The sequence below is a fragment of the Corvus kubaryi genome, unplaced genomic scaffold, assembly GCF_017639235.1.
Source record: "Corvus kubaryi isolate FWS band 111438036 unplaced genomic scaffold, C.kubaryi_AGA036_p1.0 113, whole genome shotgun sequence".
Taxonomy (NCBI): domain Eukaryota; kingdom Metazoa; phylum Chordata; class Aves; order Passeriformes; family Corvidae; genus Corvus; species Corvus kubaryi.
Window position 1 is genome coordinate 136,009 of NW_024580652.1, and position 10,106 is coordinate 146,114.

General features: G+C 54.6%; 1 protein-coding gene across 9 annotated transcripts in view; it reads left to right on the top strand.

Annotated features, from left to right (window-relative positions):
• The window catches only part of LOC121663403 (IgGFc-binding protein-like), a 25,393-nt gene that overhangs the window by 12,251 nt on the left and 3,036 nt on the right, over positions 1 to 10,106 (top strand). For 8 of the 9 annotated variants that reach the window (XM_042026865.1, XM_042027666.1, XM_042031806.1 and 5 more), the window contains 11 exons: positions 90 to 670; positions 1,049 to 1,616; positions 1,844 to 2,037; positions 2,744 to 2,885; positions 3,409 to 3,740; positions 4,423 to 5,002; positions 5,458 to 6,056; positions 6,492 to 7,056; positions 7,556 to 8,148; positions 8,744 to 9,236; positions 9,751 to 9,950. In XM_042026865.1, the coding sequence (XP_041882799.1) occupies positions 90 to 670; positions 1,049 to 1,616; positions 1,844 to 2,037; positions 2,744 to 2,885; positions 3,409 to 3,740; positions 4,423 to 5,002; positions 5,458 to 6,056; positions 6,492 to 7,056; positions 7,556 to 8,148; positions 8,744 to 9,236; positions 9,751 to 9,950 (4,847 nt within the window). The remainder of the gene's footprint in view (positions 1 to 89; positions 671 to 1,048; positions 1,617 to 1,843; positions 2,038 to 2,743; positions 2,886 to 3,408; positions 3,741 to 4,422; positions 5,003 to 5,457; positions 6,057 to 6,491; positions 7,057 to 7,555; positions 8,149 to 8,743; positions 9,237 to 9,750; positions 9,951 to 10,106) is intronic. The other variant, XM_042030070.1, reaches the window with a different exon arrangement.

A 10,106-nucleotide genomic window follows, 5' to 3' on the forward strand; every position in this document is an offset into this window, starting at 1 on the left:
TGATGAAGTTTGCACCTGAATTCCAGGAATCTTCCAGGTTTCGGCTTGGAATTTCCTGATTCCTCATGAATCCCATTGTTTCCCGGCAGATATTCCCTGTCCTTCCAACAGCTCCTACGAGCTCTGCTCCCACACCTGCCAGCACACCTGCGGTACTGACTCCACCACATGCCCACGGCGGTGCCGCGAGGGCTGCGTGTGTCAGGACGGCTTCATGCTCAGTGGCGATGAGTGCGTCCCCATGTCCCACTGTGGCTGCAGCCACCACGGAGTCTACTACAAAGAGGGGGAGACATTCTACCCCACAGAGCAGGAGATGTGCCAGTGCCTCTCCGGTGGCACTGTGGAGTGCCAAAATACTTTCTGTCCTAATGGTGGCCCTGGGAAGGTCATTGATGGTGTCTTCCAGTGTCCCTCTCAGGTGTCTAGCACCTGCGTGGCCACAGGTGACTGCACCTATATCACCTTTGATGGGATGGTCTTCAACATCACTGGTACCTGCTCCTATGTCCTCACCCAGACCTGCACAGGTGACAACTTGACATCATTTATTGTCACAATTCAGAAGGAGGCACGGCAGAAGGGGAAGGTCTCCAGGATCCAAGCGTTGTCTGTGGAAGTCTATGGGGTCATCTTGACCTTGAAACAAGGAAAAGGGGCAGATGTCATGGTAAGGTGGCACTTTATGGTCCAAATCTCATGGGATCTCCCCTAAATTGGGTTTCCTTGATGGGAGGGACACCTCAGCCCAACTTCAAGCCCAGTCCATGCTCATCCCAACTTTTCTTTCTAAGCAAGGTCACTAAATGCGTTAAAACTTTGGTCGGAAGTCGTTTTCCCTAAATTTTTCGTTCTACCTCACTCAACCCCAAAACTGTATTTCCTTGATGAGGGGAGCCCTCCCCCACCTCCAGGACTAATTCATACTCATCCGAACTTTTCTTTCCAAGTGGGATCCGTAAATCTATCAGAATATTGTTGGGAAGGTGTTTTCCCCAAATTTTTGGTCCCACCTCCTCACTGGAGGACTCTTCCTTCTCTATCCCAGGTGGATTCCATCTCCCACCACCTCCCCACCATCCTGAGTGAGGGACAGGTCCAGGTCTACCCACATGGGACAGGTGTCCTGCTCCGCACTGACTTTGGCCTCGTTGTCCACTATGACCTCGTCCAGCACGTGATGATCACGGTGCCCCAGATCTACATGGGGCACTTGCGTGGCCTCTGTGGCAACTACAATGGCCAGCGCAATGATGATTTCCAGCTCTCCAGTGGCCAGCTGGCTCCAGATGCGACAGCCTTTGGATCCGCATGGAAAACAATGGACACACCTTGCAATGACACCTGTCCCAAGGATGAGTGTCCCACCTGCACAGAGGAAAAAGTGGCAATCCTCCAAAAACCCAACTACTGTGGCCTCCTCACGGCCCCCGAAGGTCCCTTTGGCTCTTGCCATCGCATCATTGACCCAATCCCGTATTCCCAATCCTGCATCCATGACCTCTGTATGACTGGAGGGGACATGCATGTCCTGTGCCAGAGTATCCAGAGCTATGTCACCGTGTGCCAAGATGCTGGAGTCACTGTGGGGGGTTGGAGGACGCCATCCTTCTGCCGTGAGTTTGGGAGGGCACAGGGGCAAATGTCCCCTGTTTGGGGTTGGGAAGATCTCCAGGTGAGATCCCACCTGGAGCACCGGGAGTTTGGGGGTCACAGGTGGGGAATGTTCCTTGTTTGGGTGTGGGTGACAGTGGTGACACACAGGACATGGGATGATGGTGATGGGATGAGCTTTAAGGTCCCTTCCAGTCCAACTCAGTCCATGATTCCATGAAAATTCCAGCCCTCACCTGCCCGGCCAACAGCACCTACTCCCTTTGCACCAACACCTGTGCCAACACCTGTGCCAGAAATGCCACCACCTGTCCCCAGACCTGTGCAGAGGGCTGCCAGTGCCACCAGGGCTCCGTCTTTGATGGACAGGGATGCGTTCCCGAGGAGCACTGTGGATGCTTTAGGGATGGGGAATACTATAAGGTAGTTTTTCTGGCTTTTCTTCCTGTTTTTAGGTATTTATGTCTTTTTTCCCTTCATTTCCCCCCTATTTTTATACATTTGCTTCCTTTTTTCCTTCTTTTCCCTGTTTTTATGTCCTTATCTGTATTTGCCCTGCATTTTTTTTCCTTTCTCTCATATTTTTCTGCATTCACCTCTGTTTTCATGGTGCTTTCTTTTTTTCCTGGCTTAAAAACATTTTAAAAATTAATTTCCCCCCTTTTTTCCCCTATTTTTATGCATTTACACCTTTATTTCTTGCATTTTCCCCTATTCTTCTGTCTCATTTTCCCAGCATTTCCCCCTTTCCACCTCCCTATTTTTATGCTGTATTTTCCTTGCATTTCCTTTCTTTTCCCCTATTTTGAGGCAGTTACATTCTTTTTCTTGCTGGTATTTCTCCTGATGTTATGTATTTGCATTTCTTTCTCTGCATTTCCCCCATTTTTACTACATTTATGCTTTTCCCCAGCACTTTTCCCCTTATTTTTATGCACTTACGTATTTTTTTCCTGCATTTCTCTCTTCTTCCCTATTTATAGGGAATGTATGCATGTACATCCCTTTGCCTTGCAATTTGTTCACTATTTTCCCTATTTTTCTGCACTTATGTCCCATTTTTCTGCATTTTTTTCCTTTTATCCCCTGTTTTCATGGATTTCCTTGTCTCCCTTCTCTCTCCCCACAGCCCCATGAGATGCTTTTCTGGGATCGCTGCCAGCGCCGCTGCACCTGTGTCCCTGGTCAGGGCGTTACCTGCCATGACCATGCTTGCACTGAGGACGAATCCTGCGAAATCCGGGAAGGCATCTTGGGATGCATCAATAAAAGTGAGGAAAAATGGGGGAAAGGGGGATTTTAGAGGCCAAGTGGGTCTGGGGATGACTGGGGGATTGATTGGGGAGAAAAGGGAAGGGGAGGTGGAGGGAACAGAATCCTGTCTCTGGCACTAAGGGTCAAGGATAGGGCAATTCTTCCCATGGTTTCTCCCAAGGTTTCCCACATGTTGGTTTCCCCATCCCATGATTTTTCCTACAGTTCCTCCCATGGTTTCTCCCATACCATGGTTTTTTCCATGGTCTTTTCCATGGTTTTTCTCATTGTTTTTCCCATGCTTTTCCCATGGTTCCTTCCATGGTTTTCCATCCCATGGTTCCTTCCATGACTTCTCCCATAGTTTCTCCCATCTCATGATTTTTCCCATTCCATGGTCTTTCCCATCTCATAGTTTTCTCTATGTCATGACTTCCCCCCACTTTTTTCCCATCCTTTTCTCCAACCCGTGGCTTTTCCCAATCTTTATCTCTTATTTCACCCAGCCCATGGCTCATCCTGCTCCACTTCCCCTCCCAGACCCCTGCAAGTCCCTGCGCTGCCGCCCCAAGGAGCGCTGTCGGCCCCGCGGTGCCCAATCCCACTGCATCCCGGCTCTGGTCGCCACGTGCTGGGCTTGGGGTGACCCACACTTCCGCACCTTCGATGGCCTTGACTTCGACTTCCAAGGAACCTGCACCTACACCATGGCCGAATCCCATGGGAATGACCCTGGGCTGGTGCCCTTCAGGGTCGAGGCCAAGAATGACATCCGTGGTGGAATCCAATCTGTGTCCTATGTTTCCTTGGTCAATGTTGATGTCTATGGACAACGCATCTCCTTCCGCCGGAATGAAGATGGAAAAGTCCGGGTGAGTTGGGTGGAAATGTGGAAAATTTGGGCTTTTTCCCAACTTTTTGCTTCATCCAGCTCTTCCCTGCCTCCTTCTTCAGCCAGCCAGTGCCAATGTTATTTTGAGGTAAATCAGTCAGATTGGGAGGTGGATTGTTGAAATGTTGGGATATTTTGAGAATAAAATCTTGGGATATGTCAGGAATAAAAAGTTGAGAAATGGTGAGAATAAAATATGGGGAATAGAATATCTGAAAATGTCAGGAACAGAATGTTGGAATAAGATGTTGGGATTTATTGGGAATAAAATGTTGGGCGATGTCAGGAATAAAACAGGATATGCCAGGAATAAGATGTTGGGATAAACTGGGAATAAAATATTAGGATATTTCAGGAATAAAATGTTGGGATGCAGCAGGAATAAAATACTGTGGGGTGTTTGTATATTTTGGGAATAAAATAGTGGGTTATACTGAGAATTCTATGTTGGGATATGTCCGTAATAAAATAGCAGGAATAAAATGTTGGGATATGTAAGGTGTAAAATGTTGGGATATGATGGGATTTAGTGTTAGAATTTGCTGGGAATAAAGAATTGGGATATGTGGGGAATAAAATATTCAGATACATTGGGAATAAAATATTGGTGTATGTTGAGAATGAAAACATTGAGATAACTGGGAATGTTGGGCCTCTGGCAGGTGAACGGGGAGGTGACGCTGCTCCCGGTGCTCCTGGCAGACGGGAAGCTGAGGGTCCGTCCCAGTGGGCTTCGTGTTGCTCTGGAGACAGATTTTGGTCTCCGGGTCTCCTATGACTGGAACTGGCACCTCCTGATCGACCTCCCCAGCAGCTACTTCCGCCACGTCCGTGGCCTCTGTGGGAATTTCAATCTCAAGCCCCTCGACGACATCCCCGAGGCTGGTGACAACATCACCGCCATTGTGACATGGGCCAAAAGCTGGAAAAGTGCTGACTCTGAGGCTGACGACCCAATTTGTTGGGATTATTGCGATGGAACGTGCCCAGTGTGTGATGAGGAGAAGAAGGAACTTTATGGTGGGAACCACTATTGTGGGATCTTAAAAAAATCCTTCCAGGGGCCCTTCAGAGCATGTCACAACATAGTGAAGCCTCACGACTTTTATCGTAACTGCCTGTCTGACCTGTGCCTGAGCAATGGGGCGAGGTCAATCCTCTGCCAGGTGCTGGAGACGTACGCGGCAACATGTCAGAAGCATGGGGCCATGGTCCATGACTGGAGGACACCATCGGGATGCCGTAAGGGCTGGGGTTTTCTTTGGGAAGGGAAGGAACCAGAGTGGGGGAGGATGGGTACGAAGTGGGATCCAGCCTTCAAATCTCTCAGATGGTCCTTGGAAGTTCTCCAGAACTTTCTTCTGGTGCTCCAGACCCTTCTTGTGTCCCAGACTCCATCCCATCTTTCCAAGACTCTATGCCACATTTTCCAGATCCTTCCCACATGTTCCAGGCCTTTATCCTTGTGTCCCAGACCCCATCCCGCACGGCCCAGACCCTTGCCACATGGCTCAGACCTTATCCCACTTGTCTCAGTCTCTTCCCACATTTCCCAGACCTTCCTCCTTGCATTCCAGACCCTTCTTGTTTTCCAGACCCTTCCCCATGTTTGAGACGCTTTCCCAGCCCCAGGCTGCTGTGTCAAATGCTGTCTACTCCCCTAATCCCTCCCTCACCCCACTTTCCTCCCCCTGCAGCCTTACCTTGCCCTGAAAACAGCCACTATGAGTCCTGTGGCAACGCCTGTCCGGCCACCTGCTCCAACCGAGACAGTCCAGCCACCTGTGACCAGCCCTGCGTGGAGACCTGTGCCTGTAACACTGGCCACGTGCTCAGTGGCGGGCAGTGCGTGCCGGTGTCCCGCTGTGGCTGCACCCGCGACGGCCGCTACTACCGCCCTGGCGAGGAGTTCTGGGGTGATGACACCTGTCGCTCCAGGTGCAGGTGTGACACAGAGCTGGGAATGGTGGTGTGCGAGGACTCGGGGTGTAAGCCAGGTGAGGTGTGCACGGTGGTGAAGGGAGTGCGGCAGTGCACAGCCAACAGCCGGTCTATCTGCGTGGCCACTGGTGACCCCCACTACACCACCTTCGATGGGCGCCGCTTTGACTTCATGGGTACCTGTGTCTACCTGTTGGCTGGGCTCTGCTCCACTGACCCCACCCTCATCCCCTTTGCTGTCACTGTGGAGAACAATCACCGTGGCAGCCACCTGGTCTCCTTCACCAAGGTGGTCACCGTGGAGGTGTACAACATGTCCCTCAGCCTCAGCCAGGAACATCCCCAGAAGGTCAAGGTAGGGATGAAGAAGGTGATAGGGGTGGTTCAGAGTCATTGCATGGTATCTGGGGAGGGTTCAAGATCATGGTATAGTCTTCAGGTGCACTTCAAGGTCATCACATGACACCTCGGTGGAGTTTCAAAGTCCTTTTAAGGTGTTCAGGTGGGTTTCAAGGTAATTGGGTGGCATCTGGGTGGGCTAAAATGTCATCTTGGTGGCCTTCAAAGTCATTGGATGGTGTCTTGTTGGGCTGTAAAGCCCTTGTGTGGCATCTGGTTTTCAAGGTTGTTCCATGGTATTGGGTTAAGGTTTCAAGGCCATTATATGGTTTTCAGGTGGGTTTCAAGGTCATCATGTGGCATCTAGGTGGTCTTCAGGGTCATTCTATGACCCTTGGGTGGGTTTCAGCTTCATTGCATGACCTCATGCCACCCACGACTCTCTTTCCAGGTCAATGGTGTCCTGTTGGACCTTCCCTTCACCCACAACCACCAGATCCAGGTGTCCCTCCGTGGTGTCCACGGCTTCATCACCACTGACGTGGGTGTCACTGTCACTTTTGACTGGTACAGCTATGCCCGTGTCATCATCCCCAACACCTATGCTGGCGCTGTCTGCGGCCTCTGTGGCAACGCCAATGGGGACCCCCACGACGACTTTGTCACCCGTGATGGCCACCATGCTGACAATGAGACCCACCTGGGCGATAGCTGGAAGGTCGGCGATGTCCCTGGGTGCTCACCTGGGTGCAGCAAGGGCTGCCAGGTGTGCAGCGACGCCCAAAAACGTGCCTACCGTGGGGACAAGCACTGTGGGCTGCTGGGGAAGAAACGGGGGCCCTTTGCCGCCTGCCACGACGTCATCGACCCCGCCCCTTATTTGGATGACTGTCTCTTTGACGCCTGCCTGTACGAGGGGCACCAGGACACCGTGTGCCAGGCCATTGGTGCCTATGTTGCTGCTTGCCAGAGCCAGGGCGCTGCTGTGCGGCCATGGCGCACGGCCGCCTTCTGCAGTACGGGGGGACTTGGGGGGCCTGGGAGAGTACAGGGGGGTTTTGGAGGGCAGAGAGAAACACAGAGGTTGGGCAAGGAGTTTTGGGCTGTCCATGGAGGATTTTGGGGTGTCTGGCAGGGGGAAGGGGGGTTGGGGCTGTCTGGGGGGGCTTTGGGGTGTCCATGTCAGGTCTGAGGTGTTCCCAGGGGTTTTTGGGTCTCCATGGGGAGCTTTAGGGTTTCAGTGGGGGTTTTGGGATCTACACAGGGAGTTTTGGGGTGTCCATAGGGGGTTTGGGGTCTGCACGAGGAGGTTTGAAGCTTGGATGGCGGGTCTTGGGGTTCAGACAAGGGAGTTTTAGGGTGTCCATGGGGAGTTTGGGAATTTGGGGTCTGCATGGGGAGTTTTGGGGCATCCATGGGAATTTGGGGTGTCCATGAGGGTTTTGAGGGTTTGCAGGGAATTTTCTTGTGTCCGTGGGGGTTTTGGTGTTTCCAACTCCTCTCCCTTCCTGACAGGCCCCGTGTGCCCCCCAAACCAGCACTATGAGCTCTGTGGCTCCCCCTGCCCCCCCACCTGCCAAGGTGAAGCTGGACCCCAGGACTGCTCTGATGCCTCCACATGCTCCGAAGGTTGTTTCTGCGATCCCGGATTTTTCCGGAGTGGGGATCACTGCGTGCCCCTCCCCCAATGTGGCTGTGTTTTGGAGGGCCGCTACTACCCTCAGGGGGTGCAGTTTTACCCCGAGCCCCCCTGCACCCAGCGCTGCGTCTGCTCTGAAAATGGGGGGCTGGAGTGTCACCCCGCTCCAGGCTGCTCCAGGGACGAGGAATGCACAGTGCGGGATGGGGTGCTGGGGTGCCACCCCCGCACCTGCAGACAGTGCCAGGTTTTGGGGGCAGGGGCTTACAGCACCTTCGATGGGCACCTGGGGAGTTTTGGGGGATCCTGCACCCTCCCGCTGCTGGAGTTGGAGAGGGGTGAGCCTGAGGAGGAGCTGGAGCCCATCACGGTGGCCTTGGAGCAGGAGGATGTGGAGGTGCAGCGGGTGACGGTGATGGCGCACGGGGTGACTGTGGTGATGCACAAGGGACAGCAGTGGGAGGTGATGGTGAGTGGAGGGCCTGGTTTTGGGGGCAAAAAGGTATTTGGGGGGCAAAAAAGGGGATGGAAATGGGGTTTGGGAGGTGCAGCAGTGAAGAAAGGCCGGGTTTAGGGAGAAAGCTCTGACTTTGGGGTGCATGCCCTGTTTTGCGGGTGCAAGCCATGTTTTGGGGGCAATGCTTTTGGGGGTGCAGGCCTGGTTTGGCAGGTACAAACCCTGCTTTGGGGGGTAAAAAGGGGTTGGGTGAAAAAGAAGGGGGTGAAAATGGGGTTTTGAGGGACATGGCAGCAGGGGAAGGGTTGTTTGGGTGTGCAAGAGCTGCTTTTGGGGTACACACCCACTTTTGGTGTGCACTCTGGGGTGTACAGACCCTTTCTGGCATGATAACCCTGGGTTTGGGGTGCAAACCATGATTTTGGGGTTGAAAACGCTCTTTTCGGAGTGTAATCACCCCTTTTTGGGATGTAAACCATGGCTTTGAGGTGCACAGAAGGAAGCGCAAGACCCTGTTTTTGGGGGTGCAAACCCTATTTTGGGGGGTTAACCCCACCTTTGGTGGTCCGACTTCCCTTTTGGGATCCTCCCCCCTCTCTCCCCCCAGGTGGATGGCGAGCGCCACTTGCTGCCGCTGTGGCTGCGGGGGGGCGCGGTGGGGGTGGCGCAGGTGGGGTCCCACCGGCTGCTCCAGGTCCAGGGGGGCCCCAAAATCCTCTACGACGGCAAGGCGTATGTGGTGCTGACGCTGCCCCCCCCGTCCCGCCGCCCCCGGGGCCTCTGCGGCAACTTCAACGGGGACCCCAACGACGACGGCCCCGATGGGGGGGCTCTGGGCAGGCCCCCCCCGAACTGCACCCACCTGGTGCCCGCCCCCAGCTGCTCCTCGGCCCAGGCGCGGCGCTGCGCGGTGCTGGCGGACCCCGAAGGACCCTTTGCGGGGTGTCACGGGGTGGTTCCGCCCCGCACGTACCTGGTGACCTGCGAGCACCAGGTGTGCAGGGTGGGGGGCGACCCCTGCCCCGGCTTTCAGGGCTATGCAGCCGCGTGCCAGGCAGCCGGAGGTGCGCTCCGGGAGTGGCGGGAGGCCACGGGTTGCCGTGAGTACATGGAGGGGTTGGGAATTTTGGGGGGTCGGGAATTTGAGGTGACAGGAAGTTTGGAGTTGGGACTTTGGGGTGGTGAAGTTTTGGGAGGATGGGAATTTGGGGGTCAGGATTTTTGTGGGGGCAGGAATTCTGCAGGGAATGGAAATTTTGGTGGGGGTGGGAATGAGCAGGGGCTCATTCCTGCATGGAAAAAGGGGTACATGTCCGTATTGCTAAGCCCCCATCTGGGAAATGCCCCAATGAGACCCCCAAAGGGGACCCCCCGCCCCCAAAAACGGGAAGCCTGTGTCCCCCAGTGGAACCCTGTGCAACCAGTGGGGCCTCCCTGATGCCCCCAAATGGGAGCCCCACAGGACCACCCATCCCAAAGATGGGATGGCACTGATCCCAGAAGACACCTACTGACCCCAGATGACCTCCCATTTAGCCCCACTGCCCCCCTTGGCCCCAGGTGAGCCCCCATTGACCCCACTGACCCCCTTTGTTTCTTCCCTCCCTCTCCCAGCCCTCACCTGTCCCCCCAAGAGCCGCTACCAGCTGTGTGCCCGCACCTGTGAGCACACCTGCGCAGGTGTGTCGGCCCCGCCCCCCTGCAGCGAGCGCTGCTTTGAGGGGTGTCAGTGCGCCGAGGGGCTGCTGTTCGACGGGGCCCGCTGCGTCCTCCCGGGGACCTGCGGCTGCCTCCACCAGGGGCGCTACTTCCAGGTGGGTGTGGCCCCAGTGCCTCCCACTACAGCCCAGTTCCAGCCCTAGCTCCTTCCGGGCTCCCCATGCTGATCCCAGGTCCCTTCGGTGTGCCTCCCACAGTTTCCCCAGTCCCTCCCAGGAGGCCGCAGTTCTCCACGAGTCCTTTCCAGTCCC